Source organism: Mustelus asterias, chromosome 7, assembly GCF_964213995.1.
Source record: "Mustelus asterias chromosome 7, sMusAst1.hap1.1, whole genome shotgun sequence".
Taxonomy (NCBI): domain Eukaryota; kingdom Metazoa; phylum Chordata; class Chondrichthyes; order Carcharhiniformes; family Triakidae; genus Mustelus; species Mustelus asterias.
Genome location: NC_135807.1, coordinates 61,047,783 through 61,074,859, shown reverse-complemented (window position 1 = coordinate 61,074,859; position 27,077 = coordinate 61,047,783). Strand labels below are relative to the sequence as shown.

The window sequence follows — 27,077 nt, the reverse complement described above, 5'->3', positions numbered from 1 at the left end:
AGACATGGGGAGAATGTGCAAACTCCACACAGACAGTGTCCTGAGTCCGGAATTGAACCCGGGTCCTTGGCGCCTAATGTAATAAGCGCAATCTAAAATTTGGCAATTGTTACTGGTATTTTCCTAGATACCTCATTTTGTTAAAATGAAGTTTTATATCTGCATGCTCTTCCTGTTTTTAAAATCTTTGTTCCTTACGTCACTATTTGCTACCACGTTTGCCTTTAATAATTTGTATGCTATATTTGAAATCAAATGAACCAACATAAACCTTTCACTTTGTAGATACACAATCTGACCATTAGGTGCCAATACTGTGGGCTAGGAAATTGAGATTCAGCTTCTGTTTTGAATGCTAAATGTCCTCCAAGCCTCCAATAGGGTGAGCAGGAAACACATTTATTATGAGCCACAAGTGCATCACCTGCCATACTGGTGGAGACAAAAAAAATATACATCCAGGGCCAATTCCAGAAGGCGGCAAAAGACCCTCTGCCTATTCAAATATAGGACCTGTTTGTAGAGTCCTCTGCCATACAGAGTAGTCTTGAACATAGCCAGCTGCATTCAGGAAAACCCGGTCTACACAAAGTTCAACAGAAAGTTTACATTTTATAACCACTAATTAAGGACAGATGAGATAATTAGTGACTTTGTTTTCGGCAAAATTTGAAATAAATGTAATCATCAATTTGATGTGAATCAACCTTTTTAAACTTGGCTCCATTCCATACATCTTGTTTGCCTTCTAGGCTTTAAAGAATGCGACAAGTAAAAAATTAGTACATAATCAAATGCATTAGTAACCAGGTCACCAATTGAAATTTTTCACAGGAAAAAAACATGCATCTGGAAATTCATAGAATCCCTATATCGCAGAAGGAAGCCATTTGGCCCATCAAGTCTGCACTGACTCTCTGTCATAGTAGCTTACCCAGGCACTCTCCTCTCGCCCTATCCCCGTAACCTCACATATTTTCCATGGCTAATCCATCTAACCTACACATCTTTGGACGGTGGGAGGAAACCGGGGCATCCGGAGGAAACCCACACAGACATGGGGAGAATGTGCAAACTTTACACAGTCATCACCTGAGGCTGGAATTGAACCCAGGTCCCTGGCTCTGAGAGGCAGCAGTGCTAACCACTGTGCTGCCTAAATTCAGCCAACTGCTAAAACTTGAACAAAAATCCGATAATAAAAATGCTATTTCACTTTTTCAATTCTGTAAATCAGTAATGATGTATCCAATTAGGCACTTTACAGCCTTCTGGACTCAATATTGAGTTCAACAACTTCAGACTATGTACCTTCTCCTCCATCTTTACCCCTTTATGTCCCAATGCACCTCGCACACCTTGCCCACAGGGTCATCTGCCATTTGTTCCCAAGTTTTGCTTTCAGAGAGCACTGACTCTTGTTCTGCTAATAACACATTCTGCTCATACCTTTATGCCACTATTAGCACCTTCTTTAGTCTTTAACACTATTTCGACATTCTCTTGGTTTTGTGCTCATAACATGGTTGCCAAATTTCTCTACTTCCCTAGTTCTATTCTGCTTTACCCTCTCTTTAACAGTATAAAATCCATTACTTTTCTCCTTTCTTTGATTCTGTAGAAATCATATGGACTCGAAACTCTAACTCGGTTTCTCTCTGCACAGATGCTGCCAGACCTGATGAGTTTTTCCAGCATTTTCTGTTTTAATTCAGATTTCCAGCATCCAAAGTATTTTGCTTTTATATTATGATACATCATGTATTGTATGGCATGACTTTGTTAATACATAGAGTGTTTTTTACTTTGGTAATCTCACATTGGGATAAACACCTGGGGAAGAAGGGAAATTCATGAGATAAACTTGTGTGTGTGTACGGAATCTTTCAACATATATTGAGGATTTCTTTTTGTACATGGGTTTGGATTATTGCACAAGGGGATATTTGGAATTACTATCTACCAGGCTTCACATGCCGGAGTCTGACAGTTCCGGAAATCTGCGCATGCACTTTGCTGAGCAGCTTGATCGCTGGCCAGCCCAGGACCCGCGCACTGCTGCCTGCCCCCCACCTCCCCTCCCCCCCCCCCCCCCCCGTTGGACAATGCCAAAGTGCTCCCTTGGCACAGGCTGGCACTGCCAGGGTGCCCATGTCCAGGGGGCACCATCCTCCCACCTGACACCCTGGGGGGGCCCCAATTGCCCTCCCCTTCACTCCAGCGGGGTCTCCCGCTAGTTCCCCTGGAGGGGTGGGAGATGCTATTGGGCCCAGAGACTTCAGCCCGGGCCCGATAATGACATTTAAATAACATTAAAATAAGATTAAAATGACTTACTGCTGGTCCCAACCATGCTGGAATATCCGGTGCTGGGAGATGCACACACATTGGGAATGCATGCACGAATCCCGCGAATCAGCCCACACGCGATTCTCCCGGCCCAACACGCTAAAAAATTAGTGGGTCGGGATGGGAGAATCGTCCCCGTTATTGTTGAGCGAATCACACATTGCTAGTTAAATCTTTGCATATTAAGAGGTTCCTGTGTCTCTTTGGCATCCAAAGCCTTCTAGGCACCAGTTTGCGGAGCTGACTGGCATGGCTCACCCTCATCAAAAGACTGTTCTCAAGCTCCTCATCAAAGACTGTGGCTCACTCCATTACATCATCCTCTGCCAGGGCCTCTCCTCTCTGGAGTGCCAGGTTGTTTAAGGCATAGCAGACGTTGACAGCGATAAACAATATACGAGTAGGAGAATTATGTGCGGGTTAGGTTGATTGGTCATGGTATATTGACCCTTAATGTCAGGGGGATTATCAAGGTAAATACGCAGGGTTACAGGAATAGGTCCTGGGTGGGATTGTTGTTGGTATAGGCTCAATGGCCTCCTTCTGCATTGTAGGGATTCTATGAATATTGCAGAACGTCCACCTATATGGTCCAAACTTCTAAATTAATGGTCTGCTTGATGATTGCCCTGGTAGGTACGTGGCTCTCTTGCATCGGGGTCATGAGACATCACTCGAATAGGTATCTCTCATCTCCCAGAAATCAGTCATCCAAATGTTCTGGTGGACAGAGCTTCCCTCGCAACTGGGAATGCCTAAGTATGTAGAAGTCATGACTATTCTCAGGATAGCGGGTACACACCTGCATAATCTTCCACTGATGGTCACAAACAAATTGGACATTGATTAAATGAAACCCTTTTCCGTTGACAAATGTCCCTGGAATTCCCAATGGTGCTTTGATGGCCACATAGATTTAATCTATGACCCCTTGCATACTGGGAAATCCAGCAATATTCTCAGTGTCTCTGGCTCTCTCGGCTTGACTGGTGTTGTCTATGCTGAATGTGATGAAAATTAAATCTTCACAACCATTCCACAAAAGTTACTAGCTGATGCCTGGAAGGACCCAGACCAATTAAAGGCCACAGGTTACCTTCAAAACAGCAGGCACTGGATGGCTACCAGCGCAATTGGAAGCTATCTCTCCAGCCAATATGTCACACCGTAGAGAGAGAGTCTTTGAAGGCACTCCCACTCTGTCACCTCCAGGTATGTCATCCTTGGCCTGCACAATCTGTTGGCAGTATGGTATCATCACCTAACTCTGGGTGCCTGTTATTTCTGCCTCTCTTGTGCAGACGCTTGCTCAGCAGCTGGTTCCTCACCTACCTGGACCACAAAGTGCACCAGCTCCTGCACGGCTTCCCGTTTCAGTCTTCTCCTCCTCTACTCCCAGGCTCCTCCAAAGTGGATTATGCCTATTAGGGGCAGCAAGCTCTGGATGCTATTCTGGAGTCCCAAGGTCACTATAGCCTAGTCTGCAGGCTCCCCCCCCCTCTCATGAAAGGCTCAGAGAAATAAATCTATCAAGGGAAAGCACTTTCAAACACATTCACCTGCATTAACAGATTCTTCTGCTCAACTCAACCACAGTCCCACTGCTGCCCATTTTATCCACCCTTGCACTGCTTCCTCAAACTTAGCATGACTCACTCCCAAATTTTTCCCACAAAAAATAGAGTGGGCCACATAAAATCTCAATCAATTCCCTTGTAAAGCTGAATTGCATGTTAATTGTTTTTTAAAAAATGGCGGACAGGCTGATTTAGGCATTTGTGCACCTTCTCTATTCTCCCAGGCTGGTGCGCTGACGTCGGCTTGGTGACCTTATGTCATTACCCTGGAATTTTTAGTCACTGCAAAACAATGCATCCCATTTGGCAACATAAAATCTAGGCCTTGTATCTTGCCCATAGCTCCTCTTTAAGGAGTGCAGGAGGTGTATATGAGTGTTATGCCGGAGTTGAAAAAATGTGACCTAATATGAGTGCACTTTCTCTTGCCTTTCTCACGATAATAAAATAAAATTCTCATTGCAGCCAGACCTAGGTGACTGCATTAACTTGGTATCTTTCATGTAACTTGCACTTGAGTTTCTAATGGAGAGTGGCTTTTTGCCCCAGATTTAAGCCACCTCCTGCTGCATGAGCTCTAACTTTTATGCATCAAGAGATGTATCTTTCCTCATATTTCTTTTGTATGTTTTTTGAAACAATTGCTCTTCTACTACCACTACAAATATTCCTTTGAATAGAAAGCTGTAGACTCATGATAATTTTTCACTTTCCAACCACCTCTGCTAGGGACCAAGTACCCACATGCAGGAATTAATGAGTGAAATTATGAAAAAGCATCATCAACATCACAAATTTGGCAGGGCAGCCTACGGAGTTGCAGCAGAGACCAACACTCAATCATAAGATCACTTCAGTTACAACTTAACAGTTGAACATCTTTCTTTGTTTCGGAGCTTTACCATCAATATGCTGCACTGTGAAAAAATAGTCATTATTTGTGGCAAAACTAAGTTTTTCTTTGATCAACTGCAATATGCACTGAAGGGAATTATATGCATGTAAACTGTTACATCCAAATAAACTTTGCTAGCCATCCAGTGCCTGCTGTTTTGAAGGTAACCTGTGGCCTTTAATTGGTCTGGGTCCTTCCAATATCTTTGCTACCAAATAAACCTGTTGGACTTTAACCTGGTGTTGTTAAACTTCTTACTGTGTTTACCCCAGTCCAACGCCGGCATCTCCACATCATGACATCCAAATAAAACATAGGAATACACCAAGGCAGTACAATCTGAAGAGCAGTATTTCAACAAAACCTTGACAAATCCATTATCTAGGCACATAATAATTCACAGCATATCAGTTCAGGACTATGACAGTTTTATTCACTGACATCTATTATCTAGTTGCAAGTCATTTTTATTTCAAAACAACCCATATTTGGTCCTTAACAACATTATAAGATATAAATTATGATAGATTTATTTAAAATTAATATTTTGTTCAAGAAACAATTGAACTGGCTTGCATTTGTAGAAGTTGATATAGAACACTCACCATGGCGGATAGATGTGAACAGTATCTCCTGCACTGATCCCAAGGTAAGATGCTGTATCTTTTGTGAATAAAACCTTGAGTGGGGTTTTACTTGTGCACCCATCATTTTCAACAGCTTGCTCTGTGGAGGCTTCCACCAACCGCTGGCACAAAGCTACAAACATTGAACATTCTTCATGCAAATCCAAAATTTTCACCATCAAAATGTCAACTTTCCCACCTGTAACAACAAAGAAAGGAAAATTCCTATTATCCTGTTTTTATGGAATTAAACTTTAGACAGTCTGTTAGTTTTCACTTTTTATGTATATTTGATCCCCTTTTTTATCTGCCTGGCCTAGTGCTTCTACTGCACGAGTCATTACACAAACTGTTCTGAGGCAGTCGCCAATGCCTTCATGCAGCCCTTTGCCTGGAGGTACTGGAGACTGCTATCTGTAATTATTGATTTGCTTTTCCTCACCCTGAAAATCAGACACAAACGTGATTTGGATCGGGAAGAAAAAGAAAATGCTGGCAACACACAATGAATCAATCAACATCTGGAAGAGAAAGATAGATTAATCTTTCAAAGTGAGATCAGAACTAGAACAGGTTAATCACTGCAAACAGAGTTCAAATGCAAAAACTGGAAAGAAGATGACCAAATACAAATCTACACTTAATTTCACATGTCTGGCTTTGTCCCATATATCTCAATCCATTTGATTAATTTTTGTTAATCAATTTCAGATTTAAAATTAATAATTGACCCTGCATCACCAGCTATTTTCACAACAGAATCCCAAACCTCCGTCACCATTTGCAGGCAGAAGCAATTCTTAACTTCATTGCTGAAAGGTCTAGGCCTTGTCCTCAGTCCTAGATTCTTCAACCATTGAAAATAGTTTTTCTCCATCTACCTTGTCAATTTCCCAGAATATATTAAACTTTGATCAAATCACCCATTAATTTTCAATTTCCAGGGATACAGCCGGTGTAACTTCTCCTTGTAATTGAACCCTTGGGAGTCCAGGTATCTTTCTAATAAATCTAGTCCTCACTCCCTTCAAGGCCTAAGAAGTGGTGCCCAGATTTTCACAAAGTAATCCAGTCGTGGTCCAACCAGTCCTTTTTATAGCTGTAGCATGACTTCTAATATCTAGCATTCAATTCCTCTAGATATAAAGGCCAGCATGCTAATAGTGTGATTTGCTATTCATTTTTACATGGAGGCTGAGTTAACAAAGAATGTATCTCATGCATTGCACACCAGTTTGAATTACTCTTTCTAATAACTATTCATATTTATGAAACCATTAAATATAAGGTATTCTTGAAGATAAAGCCGCTTGCAAAATCTCTGAGAAAACTAAAAGCAGTAGAATACTGAACATTTACATAACCAAACAAATTCATAAATAATCTCATCTTTAAAAAATTACAACTAGCAACAATATTAATGGAAAATTCCACAAATAATTGAAAAATTCTAATTAAAGTTGAATTTCTCTGTACTCTGCTGTTGTGTAGATCAGAGCTAGTGAACAAAATGCGTAGTGTGTTGGCTCTGCTACCCCAGGTGATACCCATTAAATTTCCAAATAAAAGCCACTTCCAACTTGACGTTGGCTCCCATGTTCTGGAGGCATTGCTGGTAGGTCAATGTACGGCCAAGGGGCGGCACGGTAGCACAGTGGTTAGCACTGCTGCTTCACAGCTCCAGGGACCTGGGTTCGATTCCCGGCTTGGGTCACTGTCTGTGTGGAGTTTGCACATTCTCCTCGTGTCTGCGTGGGTTTCCTCCGGGTGCTCCGGTTTCCTCCCACAGTCCAAAGATGTGCGGGTTAGGTTGATTGGCCATGCTAAAATTGCCCCTTAGTATCCTGGGATGCGTAGATTCGCGGGATTAGCGGGTAAAATGTGTGGGGATATGGGGGTAGGGCCTGGGTGGGATTGTGGTCGGTGCAGACTCGATGGGCCGAATGGCCTCTTTCTGTACTGTAGGGTTTCTATGATTCTATGATTTCTTTCTAAGAGTGATGCCAAAGTATTTAGGCATTGGTATATAGAGTCAGAGATTCATAAGTTATAGCACAGAAAAGGCCCTTAGGTGGTCAGTCACAGAACAGGACATGAAGTTCTTCCTTTGTCTTCGAACTGCTCCTGTGGAGTGCCAAAATGACAGTCTTGGCAGTGTTTGGTCGGAGTCTCTGTGCTCACTATTTCTAGAGAATATAGATCTTCAGTGAGCATGTTCTTAATATCCTCAAGTTCTTTAGCCTGGAAAACCAAGGCCAAGTCGTCAGCATATGTGAGGAGCTGGGAGGGAGTTTGTGGGAGAGAGGTCACTGATATATGCGTTGCTGAGTACTGATGTGAAGACTGATCCCTGTAGTTATGTGTGGATGGTTCCTTTGGTCTCCAAGGTGCACATGGAACTGCTGGTTGCTGAGCATGAATAGTTGTCGGGTTTTCACACAGCAGATGATTTAGGAGAGTTTCAGCAGCATGCCTGTGCGCTACACTGTGAAATTAGCACATAAGTCAACAAAAGCTGTTGCTGTCTTCAGGCTTTTCTGGAAACCAGCCTCAATGTGAAGTCAGGGCCTGCTCAGAGCAGTTCCAGCCTGTGCAAAGATCTGCCTACTGGGTGGGGTATCACTGTCTCCAAAGTAGGACTCAGTCTGTTTAAGAAAAGGCAATCTAAGGCCTTACACATTATTGAGAACAGGGTGATGGAGGCAGGAGCTGCATAAGTCATTGAGTGGTTTCTCTGGTTTGGTAATGGCCACAATCTCGGACTGATGCCAGATGTTTGGAATCATGCCTATGATGTGGATATTGGTAAAAATCTTTGCTAGCCACTTCCTTCCCAATGGTCCAATGTTTTTCTGGAATTCTGGGGAAATCCCATCAACCTCTGCTGCCTTGCCACACTTGGGTGCCATCATGCCGCTGTCCACTTCCTCTTGTAAGAAGTTTGTTTGCTCGAGGACAGTTTTGAGAGACTGCATCAGGGTTATTTTTACCATTCACTTATCTTCCTGTTGATTCCTTGAGTTTATTAGAAGCTATGAAGCAATGGCATCAACATTGGTTCTGGGCCACTTGTGTGGTTGTTGTCTGAATGCTCACAGGTAGGGTCGAAATTTCCATGTATTTTAGCTTGAGTGCATGAAGTCAATCTTTGCTGCTGTTTCCTGCCATATTACTAGATGTCCTCAGCAAGGGACTCGAGGAGAGCTATTGAGGAGCACACTTCCACTGACACAGGATCGATGAGACACATTCATGGTGAAGGCCCTTGTGCTAATCAAACATCATAATTAAAGTAGCTATATAAACATTAGCCATCTTCAAACTGTGCATCTTAGTTTAACATCCATTTAAAAAATCATTTTTAAAAAATCATTCTGTCTCTCTCCTTACAGCCACTTGTTTAGGTGACTGCCAGAATAATAGTTCAGAATAACAGTTCAAAATAAACACACTAATATTTCTACTCACCTGATTCAAATGGTCAGGAGACATTGTGGCAATTGTTTTGGCATAGCCATTTTATTGGCAATGTCAACTATTATAGAGCTATGGGTTTCCTTAAGGGTATTTCCCATTGTAGCTTTTAGAAGAGAAGGAATATTTGAACGTTTAAGTGCTGCACTTCAGAAATTCTGAACTTAACTTAGATCCTCATACCACTTTTAGATAAGTTGCTCTGTTAACAGAGTTGGATGGAAACTCATAATGGATCAAATTGCATCAATACAATATGAAGTTCTTCAGGAGAAAAAACTGTAGCTGCTTAGTTACACAAGGTCAATGTTACAGTATGCTTGCTGATCCAAATGTGAACGTCTTAAAATTTATTTTAAAATATTGATGTTTAATGTCTTTTAGCATTAAAATTTAACCAATGTATAGATGGCCTTGAGTATCTGCACCAACTACACAGATCTCTATACACAAAGCAGAGAGCAATATAGTCACCAGCAACTTGGGGCTCCATCTCGAAGATTAGTCCTTAAAAAATAATGTTTAAAATCAAGAGATTCTAACAATGCTTTGCCTGTGCATTTGGGTTTGCAAAGGTTCCGTTCCTGTATTGAAATAAACAGGAATGTAGTACGCAATCTGTATCAAACCAAACCTGGGCAAATTTGTAATTTTATACAAAATAAAAACACAAATGGACATACATAATTTTTGCAAAATTATCCTCATCACAAGCTGCAATGTGAAATGCTAATTGTATTTATAATTTTTCCTTAATGGGCATTTAGTTCTGATATTATGACTGCTGAAAAATGACAGTGTAAGTTATTGCCTTCCCGCAAATCTGCCAGGTGAACTGAATGCAATAAGAAATTCTTCATTCTTAAAAATGAAGCTTTTTTATGTTTGTTACTGCTTTTCTATTCTTCAGATCATTATCACTGTGCAAAATCATGCCTTGATTCATAATGGAAACTTACAAAACCCACGCAAAGACAAAGCTTCCTGTTTTCTATATATGCACAAACTTATTATTTTCATGAATATAAGAAATACAAATATATTTTTCCAAATTGTTATATTATCTGGCATTTAGAACAATTAAAAGTAATATTATTGAATATATAAAATTCCGATACAGGGCTCGAAAGGGTAGATGTTTGGGGGCTCCTTTCCTTGGTTGGAGTGTCTAGAACAAGAAGTCATACTCTCAGAATAAAGGCCAACCATTTAGGACAGAGTTGAAGAGACATTTTCCCACAAGGGGTTGTGAATCTTTGGAATTCACAACTTTGCAGTTGGTGAGTTTATTCAACTGAAAGCGGAGGTTGACAGATTTTTTTGGGCACAAAGGGAATTAAGGAATAGTGCGATAGGGCAAGAAAGTGGAATTTGTATAAAGGGTTAGCTGTCGTCTTATTGAATAACAGAGCTGAATTGAGGGGCTGCATGGCCTACATGCTCCTATTTCTCATGTTCTTCGAAACAGTTGTGCATCATTATTCATGTAAAGACCCGATGTACTAATTGTGGCAAGTTCCTAAAGCATTACCTTTTGACAAGTTTGAATTATTCTGTCAGAAGATTTCTGCTCCAGTTGCAGAGGCACAAAGCTAATCTCGTCCACAACAAAAAAATCCCAAATATAAAAAGTATATTTCAAGATTATCCACTTGTTATTGCTCAAACCTGAAGTACAATGAACAACTTCACTCTTCCAAGTCTGGTCAACAAGATTATTCAGCTCTGACGAAGGAGTCAGCATCTGCGGAGAGAGAATAGAGCCAATGTTTCAAGACTTGAAACGTTGGCTCTATTCTCTCTCCGCAGATGCTGTCAGACCTTCAGAGATTTTCCAGCATTTCCTGTTTTTGTTTCAGATTCCAGCATCTGCAGTAATTTGTTTTTATTTTAAGATTATTCATCTGATGGCAGCCAATGCTTCCTGCCTGCCACAGAAAAACATTATGTTTTATGAAGTTTTATGTTGTGGCTGAATTATTTGCCATTTGATTGGCTAAAAAACTATTTGTGCAGCTTTGTGCTCCAGTCACATGCCAATTTATTTTTTCCCGAAGTTGCTTGCTTCTCTAAATTAGAATAGGGAGCAGGGAGGCAGAAGAATAAAATGCACGTTAAAGATTTTAAAGTAAGAAGATTGGATATTATCTGTAGCTCAGAGCCAGTGGACAATTAAGGATTTGGTCTGAGGGGAACATGAAAAAAACAATAAAGAGTATGGCAGCAAGAATAAAGAAAAATGCATTGGAAGACTAAATGAAAAAATAAACAAAATAAGTGAAGAGCTTCAGTTCACAATAAATAAATACAGAAGAGTGGGCCAAGCTGCAAGAAAGGCCAGAAATGTAGGGGAACTGAAGCCAGAGCTCACAGGATGACAAAAGAGATAGGGAATAAGCTGAAGCGGACAAAGAGGATACATGACATATAGGTTCTATTTGTATTTGGTAAATAGAAAATAGTACTGTGTAGTTTTATCTTTGAGCACCTGATGATCATCTCGCAGGTTCCACAGATCTGTCAAATATGATTGCAGGATTTTTCAGTTTTGGACCATTCACATGGCCAGGGCAGTGGCAGCACAGTTTTGCCTACAGGCTGGGTCTTGTTGCTGGATTGCCCTGGGTGGGAGGAATGAAGGATGCAATGAGAATTCACCAACTTACCTCCTTCATTATTGTTCTGCCCAAGGGGCCCTCAAATTCCCTTCAATCCACAAGGATCCTACGACGGGCCTTGTATCTTCAGATGCCTAATTCTGGAGCACCCAATGGACAAGCATAGGAACACAGGGTGATAGAAATCCAGAAACTCTCACCCAAAGTCTGTGATTGCTGGGTCAATGGGGTAATTTCTTGACTGACTTCAATAGAATTTCAGAAAATAAGGGTGGCACAAGACAAGGAGCAACAGCAAGTAAATGGATGTGGTGATACAGAAACATAGGTGGAAATAAAATTAGTTCAACTGAAAGCCACTGACATCACCTGGAAAACTTCTGGGCAATAACATGGCAGCTCAGAAGTTTCAATCCTTTCTTCCTCTTCATTATGTTTGAGAAAGCCTATCTTGAAAGAATTTAAAAGTTTAAAGTTTATTTATTAGTGTCACAAGTAGGCTTACATTAACACTGCAATGAAGTTACTGTGAAAATTTCTGAGTCACCACACTTCGGCGCCTGTTCAGGTACACTGAGGGAGAATTTAACACGCCAATGTCGCTAACCAGCACGTCTTTCGGACTGTGGGAGGAAACCAGAGCACCTGGAGGAAACCCATGCAGACACAGGGGGAACGTGCAGACTTCACACGAACAGTGAGCCAAGCCGGAATCGAATGTGAGGCAACAGTGCTAACCGCTCTGCCACCAACTATTTTGAAAAAAAAACATGGTAATACTAGAAAAGAAAAAGAATAGGATGAAGGACAATTAACAGGAGGAAAATAGGGAAGCTGGATTCTGAAGATAGGCAAAGAAAAAATAACGTGTGACTATTTGAGGCACTGGTCAAAAAAAAGGAGGCATATGATATGCATAGGCAGCTGGGATCAGGTGCATCCCTTAAAGAGTATATAGGTTGTCAGAGTAGAGTTAAGAGAGAAATCAAGAGGGCTAAAAACGGACATGAGATTGCTTTGGCAGATAAGGCAAAGGAGAACCCAAAGAGCTTCCACAGATACATTAAGGACAAAAGAGCAACTAGGGAGAGAGTAGGGCCTCGTAAGGATCAAGAAGGTCATCTATGTGCAGATCCACAAGAGATGGGTGAGATCCTAAATTAATATCTCCCATTGGTACTTGCTGCTGAGAAAGGCATGGATGTCAGGGAACTTGGGAAAATAAATAGTGCTGTCTTGAGGAGTGTATACATTGCAGAGGAGGTGGTGCTGGAAGTCTTAAAGCGCATCAAGATAGATAAATCCCCAGGACCTAATGAAATGTATTCCAGGACGTTGTGGGAGGCTAGGGAGGAAATTGCGGGTCCCCTAGCAGAGGTATTTGCATCATCAACAGCCACAGATGAGGTGCGTGAAGATTGGAGGGTAGCAAATGTTGTGTCTTTGTTTAAGAAGGGCTGCAGGGAAAAGCCTGGGAACTACAGGCCGGTGAGCTTAACATCTATAGTGGGCAAGTTGTTAGAAGGTATTCTGAGAGACAGGATCTACAGGCATTTTGCAAGGCAAGGACTGATCAGGGACAGTCAGCATAGCTTTGCGTGGAAAACCATATCTCACCAATTTGATTGACTTTTTTGAAGGGGTAACCAGGAAGGTAGATGAAGGCAGTGCAGTCGAGGTTGCCTACATGGACTTTAGCAAGGCCTTTTGACAAGGTACCGTATGGTAAGTTGCTGCATAAGGTTAAATCTCATGGGATCCAGGGTGAGGTAGCCAACTGAATACAAAATTGGTTGGACGACAGAAGACAGAGGATGGTTGTAGATGATTGTTTTTCAAAAAGGAGGCCTGCGAGTAGCAGTGTGCCTCAGGGATCGGTGCTGGGTCCACTGTTATTTGTCATTTATATTAATGATTTGGATGAGAATTTAGGAGGTATGGTGAGTAAGTTTGCAGATCAGACCAAGATTGGTGGCATAGTGGACAGTGAAGACGGTTATCTAGGATTGCAACGGGATCTTGATCAATTGGGCCAGTGGGTCGATGAATACTAGGTGAAAGTTTAATTTAGATAAATGCGAGGTGATGCATTTTGGTAGATCAAATTGGGGCAGGACCTACTCAGTTAATGGTAGGGCGTTGGGGAGAGTTATAGAACAGAGATTCAGGGGTACAGGTTCATGGCTCCTTGAAAGTGGAGTCACAGGTGGATAGGATGGTGAAGAAGGCATTCGGTGTGCTTGGTTTCATTGGTCAGAACATTGAATACAGGAATAGGAACGCTTTGTTTGTAACAAATGTATTGAAGTTGTACAATACATTGGTAAGGCCACACTTGGAATACTGTGTACAGTTCTGGTCACCCTATTATAGAAAATATATTAAACTAGAAAGAGTGCAGAAAAGATTTATTAGGATGCTATCAGGACTTGATGCTTGAGTTATAAGGAGAGACTGGATAGACTGGGACTTTTCCCCCCCGGCTTAGCGATGATCTTCGACGTCTACAAAATAATGAAGGGCATAGATGAGGTAGGTAGTCAACATCTTTTCCCAAAGATAGGGGAGTCTAAAACTAGAGGGCATAGGTTTAAAGTGAGAGGGGAGAGATACAAAAGGGTCCAGAGGGGCAATTTTTTTCACACACAGGGTGGTGAGTGTCTGGAACAAGCTGCCAGAGGTAGTAGTAGAGGCATGTACAATTTTGTCTTTTAAAAAGCACTTAGACAGTTACATGGGTAAGATGGGTACAGAGGGATATGGGCCGGATGCAGGCAATTGGAACTCGCTTAATGGTAAAAACTGGGCGGCATGGAAAGGTTGGGCCGAAGGGCCTGTTTCCATGCTGTAAACCTGTATGACTCCATTACAATGCTATTAAAATAGAACTGTTTATTGCCTTTCCAGGTTCCATAGGAACATAGAACTTCGGAGCAGGAGTAGGCCATTCAGCCCTTCAAGCCTGCTCCACCATTCAATAAGATCATGACTGATCTGGTTGTCATCTCAAAATTCCTGGCTGCCCCCATAACCATTCTCTCCTTTTATCAAAATTATGTCTAATTCTACCTTGAATCAATTCACTGATCCAGCCTCTACTGCTTTCTGGGAGAGAATTTCATATACTAATGACGCCGTGAGAGAAAATCATCCTCCTCATCTCCATCTTAAATGGTAGCCCTCTTATTCTTAAACTGTGTCTCCTGGTTCTCGGCTCTCCCACAAGTGGAAACATCCTCCTGGTATTTATCCAATCAAATTCAATTAGACCACCTTCCTTTCTTCTAAACTCCAATGGATGTAGGAAAACCTGTCCAACATTTCTTCATAAGATAAGTTCCTCATTCCAAGAGTAAGTCGAGTGAACGTTCTCTAAACTGCTTCTCATGCAATTATGTCTTCAGTATTCCAGATGTCACCTTACCATGGCCCTGTACAGCTGCGGTAAAACTTCCCCACTTTTATATTCCATTTTCCTTGCAATAAATGTCAACATCATTTGTCTTCATATTCACTTGCTGTACCTGCATGCTAACTTTTTGTGATTCATGTACCAGGACACCCAAATCCCTCTGTACCACCAAGTTCTGCAATTTCTCTCTATTTAAATATTCTTCCTGCAAAAGTAGACAAGTTTACATTTTCCCACATTATACTTCAGCTGCCAATTTTTTACAAAAACGTTTATGCAATGGTTCTGTAGACAAAAGGAAACAAGAATCTAGCAGGAAGGAGGAATTGAAGGAAGTTAGTATTAATTAAAAAATGTGCTGGAGAAATTAACAGGACTGAAACCTGATAAAACCACAGGATACTAAAGGAAGTGGTCATGGAAATAGTGGATGCATTGGTTGTCATATTCCAAAATTCTGCAGATCCTGGAAAAGTCCCAGCAGATTGGACGCTGGTAGCTGTACCGGCATTATTTAAAAAAGGAGGGAGGAAGAAAACAGTGATTGCAGATCAGTTGGCTTAACATCAGCAGTAAGAAAATGCTATAGTCTATCATAAAGGATGTGATAACAAAACACTTAGAAAATATCAACAGGATTAGACAAAGTCAACATGGATATGAAAGGAAAATCATGTTTGACAAATCTTCAGGAGTTTTCTGAGGACAAAGCTAGCAAGATAGATAAGGGTGAACCAGTGGATGTGGTGTATTGGAATTTTCAGAAAGTTTTTTATACAGTCCACATAAGAGGCTAGTGTTCAAAACTAAAGTGCATGGGATTGTGAGTAATATACCGGCATGGGTTGGGAATTGGTTAGCAGACAGGAAAGAGAGAGTAAGAATGAACGCAGGTGGTGACTCGTGAGTTACCGCAAGGATCAGTGCTTGGCCCCAAGATACTCACAATATACATCAACAATTTGGATGATGGAATCAAGTGTAGTATTTACAAGTTTGCTGACAACACAAAACCAAATTGTGAGTGGTGAGTGGAGAAAACAAAGAGGCTTCAAGGCAATTTAGACAAACATAGAAATTAGAAGCAGGAGTAGGTCATTTGGCCCTTTGAGCCTGCTCCGCCATTCATTTTGATCATGGCTGAATATAGAATTTAATATCCTGATCCCCCCCTTCCCCCCCCATATCCCTTGAACCCTTTAACCCCTTAAGTTGAGTGAGTGAGCAAATACTTGGCAGATTCAGTATAACGTGGATGAGTGTGAAGTTATCCACTTTGGAAGGAAAAACAGAATGGCAGAGTATTATTTAAATGGTGATAGATTGGAAATTGTTGATGTACAAAGGGACCTCGGTATCCTTGTGCACCAATCACTGAAACCGAACATGCAGATGCAGCACGCAATTAGGAAAGCAAATGGTATGTATCCTTCATGGCAAGAGGATTTTGTACAGGAGCAAAGATGTCTTTCTGCAGCTGTGCAGGGCCTTGGTGCAGCCACACCTAGCTTACTGTGTGCAGTTTTAGTCTCCTTACCCAAGAAAAGATGTACTTTACATAGAGGGAGTACAGTGAAGGTTGAACAGACAGCTTCCTGGGATGGCAGGATTGCCGTATGTGGAGAGATTGTGTCAACTAGGCCTGTATATACTGGAGTTTAGAAAAATTAGGGGATCTCATTAAGAAGTATAAAATTCAGACAGGGCTGGACAGACTGGATGCAGGATGATGTTTCCCCTAGCTTTATTTTGAGGGGGGGAGGTGGAGGGGGTCTAGTGCAAGGGGTCATGGTCTCAGGATACAGAGTAGGCTATAGGATATTTATGAAGGAAGTGAGGAAAAGGTGGAGGGGTGGCTCTGACATGGTGGCATCTAGTTAATGATGATATTAGCACAATAGAGTGGGGTGACATAAGTTCAGGAAACCAGGATGTGGATGTGGTTTGAGTAGAGATGAGAAATGGAAAGGGAAAGAAATCAGTTGTGGGAATCATATACAGGCTCCCTAACAGTAATCACACGTTAGACCACTTGCCAACCGATCAGTACTATCTTCTCATGTAGTATACATTTGTTAATTTCCCTTGTATCGTATTCTTATGAAAGTCCTGATCAGTGCAGGATGAAAAGCTTTTACAAAAAGTCTCTTTTTTTCAACAATATTCTGTACTACCAAGCAACTACTTGTACGCCTGAGAAATAAGTCTTTAAAAATATAAGCTAGCTTTACACTGTTTGATTTTCATGTTCTGCATCTCCTCGCCCCACTTGTTCTTTAATACGCAGACTTCAATCAACAAATTTAACTAAGACTTATTCGCAAAATGCCCACTACAATTCACCCGACTGGCTTGCTTTTCATCTTCAATTATCTTTACATCCAAAAAACCTTTCCCTTAAATAAACTGTCTCATGCAAGTCCTCTTTGACATTTATTAAAATCCTCATTTAAATTCTTAAATTGTTGTTGAAAATCAAATTGCAAAAGAGAAATAACATGGCAGGAAGTTATAGTCAAATGAAGTCTCACTTAAAACAGGCTGTTTTTAATACTTTCATAGCAAGTTATTGTGGCTTTTCACACCACCAAGATATAATCAGTTTTTTTTGCAAACAATGTCCATCTGTAACTTCTCTAGGGTCAACGTTTCTGTCTAACTGCAGGGCGTGTCTCATTTTCTGATAACCACATACCATTCTGCATTGCTCTCATGACTTGTAGGTCCACATAAACCATACCAAGATAGCTTCAATATGCTGTGCATTGTGTTGTAATTGCTGGTATAGAATGAGTACATATTTCACATACACAAAATATTTTAAAGAAAATGTCTAGTTGACATTTCTTTTAAGCTGTTATCTGATGTTTAAAAATTGAGACACAATAATACATCCTATCTTGAAGGGAAAGGAGCTATCAACACTAAATATTGTAACTGCTGATGTTTCTTAATATCGATTCACCAAAGATAACTTTGGTATTCGAATTAACTGATGACTTCACCTAGTCACAATTAAAAGCTCTATTTGCAATCTTCCCAATCTACTGGGATTCAGTCAGCTGCGCAACTCAGCATTTTTTTTTAAACCAACACACAAATAGCCAAGAAAACTAAAATTAGAAAATGGTGAAAATAGTCAGCAGGTCAGGTAGAGTTAATACTTCAGGTCTGTAACCTTTATTCAGGAATCTACATTTCCCAGATTCTGGAAAGGTCCAAGGGGATTAGAAACATAGAAAACTACAGCACAAAACAGGCCCTTCGGCCCCACAAGTTGTGCCGAACATATCCCTACTTTTTAGGCCTACCTATAACTCTCCATTCTATTAAGTCCCATGTACTCATCCAGGAGTCTTTTAAAAGACCCCATTGAGTTTGCCTCCACCACCACCGATGGCAGCCGATTCCACTTGCCCACCACCCTCTGTGTGAGAAACTTCCCCCTAACATCTCCCCTGTACCTACCCCCCAGCACCTTAAACCTGTGTCCTCTCGTAGCAGACATTTCCACCCTGGGAAAAAGCCTCTGAGAGTCCACCCGATCTATGCCTCTCAACATCTTATATACCTCTATTAGGTCTCTTCTCATCCTACGTCTCTCCAAGGAGAAAAGACCCTCAGCCTATCCTCATAAGGCATGCCACTCAATCCAGGCAACATCCTTGTAAATCGCCTCTGCACCCTTTCAATCTTTTCCACATCCTTCCTGTAATGAGGCGACCAGAACTGAGCACAGTACTCCAAGTGGGGTCTGACTAGGGTCTTATGTAGCTGCATCATTAGAAAACCGCAAATTTAACACATCTATTCAAGAAAGGAGGGAGATAGGAAACAGGAAACTATAGGCCAGCTAGCCTAACATGTGTCATCGGGAAATGCTGGAATCCATTATTTAAGTAACAGCAGGACATTTAGAAGATCACAGTAAAACTATGATGACCATCTTGTTTGGTTGTATGAGAAGGATTTTAATTTGACAAATTTATTAAAGTTCTTTGAGGATGCAGCATGCATGATGGATAAAGGAGAGTAAGAAGTCTCACAACACCAGGTTAAAGTCCAACAGGTTTATTTGGCAGCACGCTTTTGGAGTGCTGCTCCTTCATCAGGTGAGTGAGGACTTGTGATCACAAACAGGGTATATACAGACACAAACTCAATTTACAAGATAATGGTTGGAATGCGAGTCTTTACAGGTAATCAAGTCTTAGAGGTACAGAGAATGTGAGTGGAGAGACGGCCAAGCACAAGTTCAAGCGGTGTGTACTGTCTCCAGCCAGGACAGTTAGTGAGATTTTGCAGCCCAGGCAAGTCGTGGGGGTTACAGATAGTGTGACATGAACCCAAGATCCGGGTTGAGGCCGTCCTCATGTGTGCGGAACTTGGCTATCAGTCTCTGCTCAGCAACTCTGCGTTGTCGTGTGTCGTGAAGACCACCTTGGAGAACGCTTACCCGAAGATCAGAGGCAGAATGCCCGTGACCGCTGACGTGTTCCCCGACAGGAAGGGAACACTCCTGCCTGGTGATTGTCGAGTGGTGTTCATTCGTCCGTTGTCATAGCGTCTGCATGGAGACCATGCAGATGCTACAACAACGGATGAATGAACACCGCTGCCAAATAAACCTTTTGGACTTTAACCTGGTGTAGTGAGACTTCTTACCATGCTTGCGCCAGTCCAACGCCGGCATCTTCACATCATGGATAAAGGAGAACCAGTAGTTATGTTGTGCTGACTGGACTTTCAAAAGGCATTTGATAATTCCACTTTTACTACACAAGATGCAATGACACTGGGGGTAATATATGATGAGCATGGTTACTGGTCTCACTGGTGGAGAAATTATAATTTAGAATGCATAAAAGGCCAGAAGCAAAGGAGCACAGATATCGCGGAGAATTGCTAAATTCAAAGAAATTACAGTGATAGGAAGGGATCTAAAAACAAGGATAAGAATTTTCAAGTTAAGGCGTTGCTTGACTGGGAGGCAATATAAGTTAGCAAGCACAAGTATGATGAGGGAATAGAACTTGGTGCAAGTCCAGACACAGGCAGCAGAGTTTTGGATGTCCTCGTTGAATAAAGAAAACCAGTTTGGAGTGCTCTGAAATAGAGAGTCTAGAGATAACAAGGACATGAATGACAGCTTCAGCAGTAGATAAAATGAGATAGGTGAGGTGAGGTTAGTAATGGCACAAATATGAAGTCGGAAGCATATCTCAGGAAACATGACAGCGAGGTTGTGAATAGATAGGGCTTAATCCTAAACTGTCAGCTGGGAAAGGGATGAAATTAGTAGTGAAGGAAAAGAATTTAGATTTCTGTCTTCCTAAAATTTAATTGGGAGGAAATTTTTCCTCATCCAGTACTGGATGTCAGATAAGCAGTTAGATAATTTAACAACAGTGGAGGAGTCAAGAGAGGTGGTTATGAGGTGGGTTGGGCGTCATTAATGTACATGTGAAAACAATTGCCGTGCCTTCAGATGATCGTTGCCAAGGGGCAGCATGTAGATGAGAAATAAAAGGTCAAGAATATATCTATGGAGGCCCCCCAGAGATAACGATGCAGGAGCAGGAAGAGAAGTTACTGCAGGTGCTTCTCCAACTACGATTAGATAAGAATGGAACTAGATGATGACAGTTCCACCCAACCAGACAACAGTGGAGAGGCGTTAGAGGAGGATGGTGCGGTCAACAATGTCAAAGGCCGCAGAGAGGTCGAGATGGATGAGTAGGGTATGAGTAGAGCAGTATGCCTCAGTTAAACTGAATGTTGCTTGTGACTTTGATAAAAGGTATGGCCGCAGAGTGGACACTTGATTGGAGGAATTCAAATGTAGAGTTCTGGAAAAGATTGGAATGGATTTGGGAGGTGATAACACTTTCAAGAACTCTGGAAAAGAAAGAGAGATTGGATAGTAGTTAGCAAGGAAAGAGGGAGCAAGGGCTGTTTTTTTTTAAGAGAGCCGTGATGATGGCAGATGTAAAAGAGAGGGGAACAACACCTGAAGAGAGCAAACCATTTACATTATTGGCTAAAATGGGGCTAGGAGAGTAAGTTGGGTGATCAGCAGTTTAGTGGGAATATAATCTAGGGAACAGGAGGTGGGTCTCATGGCAATGAGCTCAGAAAGGGGATATGGAGATATAGGAAAGGAACTGGAGAAAGATGCAAGTTCAGGGTTAGGGCAGCAAGGAGGATTAAAGGAAGTTTGGCCAAGTGTGCTATTTATAAAGCCAGTTGTAGTAGAAAAAAAGTCAGGAATCTTTGCATTCCAGGATTCCACTTGAATAGTGACTAGTTTTAGCAGACAAGAGTAGAACTCCATGTTGTTTAAAATGATCCAGTCAGATCTGGTGGTAGTTGGCTAAACCTGCTGTTGAAAGCGATGGATGGTTTTATTGGGAATTTGGACACCAAGGCCAAAATTCTCCAACCTCGCCTGCAGCAAGGATTCTGTTGCCCCGCTGTAGTGCATGGAGTTTTGGCTGAGCGCCAAACTCTCCATTCGCATTAGCAACGGGGCAGGGTGTATGAGACCAAAGAATTCGAGCCCAAAGGTGAAGTGCGGGCACAGTTGAGTAAATCAGTAGCTGTAGAAATTTAACAATTGATCTTGCACCAATTGTTGTTTTGGAAAGTAGTTCCAAACTACTTTGTGTGAAGAAATGTTTCCTAATTTCACTCCCGAAAGGTCTGTCTCCAATTTTTAGACAATGCTCCCTAGTCCTACACTCCCCAATCTGTGAAAATTGTTTCTCCCTAAAAACCCTGACTGTTCCCCTTGCATGATCTTATCGAAGGGAGGAGCAGGCTCGAGGAACCAAATGGCCTATTCCTGTTCCATATATTTGTATGTATGTGTGCATGTGCATGAACCAGTGCTAGGGTACCAGAACATGTGTGACACCGAATAAGAATCCAGCCAGCAGCAGCACCCCTGTAAAAGCTATTTATAGGTATATCCCAATCTCTCTCTGATTGTGGAAGTAAGCCAAGTCAGCATAGATCACAGCTGCAAAGAAAACAGGGAAGCTACTTCACCAACCTGCACAACACTGGAATTTCAAAACCGACTATTCATCTGCTGAAATCTGCACCACGAGTATCTCAAATCCAACAGCAGCAGTGCTCTATCATTTACTCCTCCTGAGTCAAGGACTGTTTTGTAAACCTTTTTTTCACTTACTTAGGACTCAATTCTCACTTGTAATCTGTATGAATGTGTATGCAGGTGTTTCACCATTTTCCTGCCTTTTGTTGCCAATAAAATCACTCTGTCTTTAAGTCTGGAAAGCCTGATTAAATTGGCTCCTTGTTAAATGTAAATATTCAGACTGGGAAAAGGTACCCATGACAGGGGAGGATCCTTTTTAAGATTAATCATGTTGCAACCAGCAAAGGTGGTCCAATGAAGAAAGAGAGACAGTTCATACCCCCACTTGTTATGCCCTGAGTGAAGAGGTATCAGAGCTGGACGGTTGTAACATTTAATCTTGCAAAACAACCTTACTTTCATCATTAATGTTATTGAATGTAGGTGATCCATCCCCCTGAGGGAAGAACACCTGATGCCAGAGTCATGATGAGTTGAGGGAGTGCAGGAAGATTAAAATGAGGTTACAACTGGCATAAACACATCAGCCAATGCAGCAGTGCATCCTAAATAAATATACACTGCTTCTTTTCAGAGGTCAGCAAAACAGTCTGCTGTGGAGCAAACATACTTCTAATTGTCCCACAAAAAGGTAGTTCTGTTAACATAGCTATGAAGAATTTTGCAAGACATCTTATCAGTTTCTACCAATGCACTTTAATTTACAATTCCCACAAGCAATTCAATATTTTGGACTTGTTACCCTGCACATGGAAGAGCAGAGCTCTTCGCGCATACCAAAAAAGTTAGAACATCAAGACCATCACAGAGCTACGAAAGAAAAAAAGCTTGCAGTTACAAAGTGCATTCATGCTCTCAAGACTTTCCAAAACACCTCACAGCAACTAATAATTTTGAATACAGCACTGGTTCATGCACATGCTCACATGCATACAAACATATGGAGCAGGAATAGGCCATTTGTTTCCTTGCGCCTGCTCCACCCTTTGATAAGATCATGCAAGGGGAACTGATATGGTTGTTAGGGAGAAACAATGTGGACACAAAGAAGAAAGGAATAAACTTGAGATCCTGATGGAATTTAAAACAAGACAGAAGCACTCATCTTAGAAATCTGGAAAGGACTCTTGCCATTTTCCCAAAACATATCACCAAAGTTGCTGTAACTTTAGGTTACAAAGCCATATGAAAACCAGGTTCAGTTCATATCTGAAGAGACAAAAAGCCTAAACCTGCAGTTGTATGAGATACATTGAATTAAAAACGTCAAAGTAGCTTCAGTATGTTCTCTGAACTGAACCTATGATGTTAAATACAGAATTTACTAACATAGAACAAAGGATTTCACATATTGCAAGATGCTAATCAGTGTGCACTTATCTATTACGGCAACCTTTGTTTTAAACGACTCCTTCAAAAACTGTGCAACCAGGCTTGTATTAAAATGGTTTAAATGTCAAACTAACTGACAAGGTATCGCTTATTACTTATTTAAAAATATCACCTCTTTTATTGAAAATATCATTCTTCCTTGTTATAATTAGGGGCAAAATGCATTTTGTGTGAAAGATATTATTTCCTCTATGGATTTCACACAACATGCTCCCATCTTCCAGAATTATTCAACATGGTACAGTATTTAGGACATCCGTTCTCTTACGTTAATTGTATACATCTGGGACATTTGGTTAATTTGTCGTGAGATTCGTTACATTGAAGAAACCAATAGCATTGACTTTGACAGGATTTAAACTGGCGATGGAAAGAGGACGAGAATTGTGAAAGGCCCACCTTTAGCTAAACAACAGCAAATACTGGAAATAAAACAGAAATAGAAAATATTAAAAGATATAACACATTGGGGAAAAGTCAACGTTTTGAGCAGAAATCTTCCTTAGAATGGAAAAGCAAAATATAAGCTTTTCAGCAGAATTAGGGAAAAGGAAGGTGAAACAATCAAAGCTCAAATCAGAGAGGAAATAGAATTAAATTGCCTGAAATCTGCTTAAATTTAAGGCAAAGATTGGAGATAACAAATAACATCAAAAATTTCTAGTTCTGATGAAAGGCATCAAGCTGAAACGTTAACCGTCTCTCTCTCTCTCCACGAATGCTGCCGAACACTTCAGAATTTTCTGTTTTCATTTCAAAAGAGTTGTCTTCTTCTTCGGTAGTCCCTCAGAATCAAAAGATGACTTGCTTCCAGTCCATTTCAATGGGTTCTAAGATGGCTGATAAGTCCAATGCGCAATTTACAGACTATGTCACATGCAGGGCTTGAAGAGTTGAGCAGATAGGTTTGCTTGGAGATTTGTGCGCTCCCTCTGAAGTCACAACTTGGCTTCTGCATGTTCCTGGTGAAGTCTCTCGATATATTTGATGCATTTCAGAATTAACAGCCTCCATTTTGATCGCTCACAAAGCAGGGACTCCCATGAGTTGAGTTTGATGTTTTGAGGACATCACTAAAGCATTTCCGCTGGCCTCCTGAGAATCTTCTGTTGCAGACAACTTTTTGAGTAGAACAGGTGCATCAGGAGTCCAGCATCAGGCATACAGCCAATATGCTCTGCCCAGTGGAGCTGGTTGTGACCGATTATAACCTCAGTGCTGTGTAGGTTGGCTTGCTGCTGTTGGACCATCTTTCTTATCACCAGATTACGATGTTCTTGCAAAGTCACTGCTGGTGGTACTGCGCCAAAGCTTTGAAGAGTCCAAGTCTCCTAAGTATATAGGAGTACGGGATCACTACTGTCTGATAAACCTGGTCCTGAAATAATCTATTCCTCAGAAAGGCTGAGTTGGCAGTCTTTAGGCAATGATGAATTTTGTCGTCTATGTCTGCCTCTGTCAAGAGAAGGCTCCCAAGATTCAGAATCTTGCCATTGATCATAATCAATGGATCAGGTGTTTTACTGTTAGATTAGAGACTACAGTATGCAGATGGCACAAATGTGTGAGGTTACTCAGAAACGGAGGTCACCAGCAATGTCTTCTCTGAAGCATACTAGAAAATGGGCCTTTCATCAAGCACTCCGAAAACTATCTCCTACAATCTCAGTGAAAACTGAGACCAAATAGGTCTTTGTCATTGCACCAAATCCCTCCTCCATTTTCCTTGCTGCACTGTTGCATCTCACTTCTGCAAATTACCCACAGGTATAGAAATATTCTAAAGACTAAAGAACCTATGCCACTTTCAATCCAAACCCAAAAAAACACCCATTAAAAAGAGTAATACTTCACTAATTGAATGAAAAACACAAAATGGTAGTAAATAATATAAAATTGTTAAAATGGTGAGAGGCAAATGGGGAAAAGCACTGATGCCTCTAAGATGTAGGCCTAAAGCAAAGGCTACAATGCTGAAAAATGGAGCACAAATGTTGGTCTGAAGTCTGTTTCAGAGGACTGCAAAGCACCCAAAGTAGTTTGTATTGAGCTTGGTTGCCCTACTTCAGGATACCACATGATGCCCTGACACAAAAAATCTCCAGAAAGACAAAACCATGGTGCCATGCCAGCAACCAGAAATATAGACTGATTTTATGGTTAATAATAGCGTTCAATTTTAAATGTTAAAATTGTTTGCGTCTGTAAACTTCTGGGCTGAGTGATAATATTTGCTATTTCAAATAATTTGATGGTGTAGCATGGAACTAAATTAAATTCAGTAAGCAGATTATTATAAGTGAAGTAATTACTCTGACGAAGGGTCATCCTGACTCGAAACGTTGGCTCTATTCTCTCTCCATAGATGCTATCAGATCTGCTAAGATTTTCTAGCATTTTCTGTGTTTGTGTTGTAATTACACAATGTTGCAAGGACAGACAAGGACAGACAGAATACAGACAAGGTTCAGCTGTCAAACGACAAGGGATAAAGTCTGCAAATGAGAACTGTTGAGGAACAGAAGGGTTCCATAAAGATGAAGAAAATTAAAACAATTTCTATAAAGTAAAACTTTTCCTTTTTTCCAATAAATCTAAATTTTGCAGCCTGACCATAGCTATTTCTTTAACAAACTATTCAAACTTTCGTTACTATTTGTTTTGGAAGCATCTTGAATTCTAATTCCTTTCCCCACATAAACAAATCATTCCCAAACTGTGCACTGGTCAAGACTAGAAGAAGTTGAAATACATTCAGTTCTCAGATCCCTGTCAATGCTGCTCTGAAGTTGGCAACATTTGCTAAGCTGCACCTGCTAATTTTTCTTGCTCTTCGCTGAGGAAGTACCTAGTCTCCACTCAGCATCACCTTACAACGACAGAGATGAGACTCACCTGAGTGAGGACACGGAACCTCTACCTGGCCACTCAGCTACTATATTTTGCCGTAGCACCCAAATGTTTGTTGTTTTAAAATTATTTTCCTATTAAGTATGGCTCACTGAGTCCAAATCAAAGGGGTTGATCATAAAGTTGCATTAAAAGTCACTTTTTCTTTCTACAATTACAAAGCAGATAATTATCACCTTGCCCCTGACTTGACGATAATTCAGCTCAAAGTCACTCATGTCCACAATGCTAATTTATTGCTGTTGTTAGGTGGGAAGGGGGGTGGAGGGAGGAGGAAAGAGACTGTTACGGATATAAATATTGAACCAAGTACAAATTGTAATTTTGGATATTTATCCATCATGTTTCTGCCATAAGCTCTTCAAAGTTAATTTAAGTTGTAACCATGCAAGTCAAGACCTGACAAGAATGTGCTGGCAAGTTGCACATTTGTTGCACATTTTGTTCTGAAAGTAGAAAAATACAAACTATACTGGAACAAGCTACAGTGGAATGCTGCAAGTTATCGGACAGCAAAGTCATACCAATGTTTTTCTGGCAACTGGGCAGGACTTTGTCATCCTCATTTCAATGAGGTGCATGCATGAATCATAACTTCTGAAAACTGAATTAGTACTAATATTTACGTGTAGAAGACATATTATGACACAGCAGTATATAAGAGAAACGTCCCACAATTTCTGAAAAAGCAAACATTTGTT

General features: G+C 41.0%; 1 protein-coding gene across 5 annotated transcripts in view; it reads right to left on the bottom strand.

The window, feature by feature from the left end:
- Positions 1-27,077, bottom strand: part of spidr (scaffold protein involved in DNA repair) — a 263,453-nt gene that overhangs the window by 151,479 nt on the left and 84,897 nt on the right. For all 5 annotated transcript variants that reach the window (XM_078216130.1, XM_078216129.1, XM_078216132.1 and 2 more), the window contains exon 8: positions 5,427-5,646. In XM_078216130.1, coding sequence (XP_078072256.1) covers positions 5,427-5,646 — 220 coding nt within the window. The remainder of the gene's footprint in view (positions 1-5,426; positions 5,647-27,077) is intronic.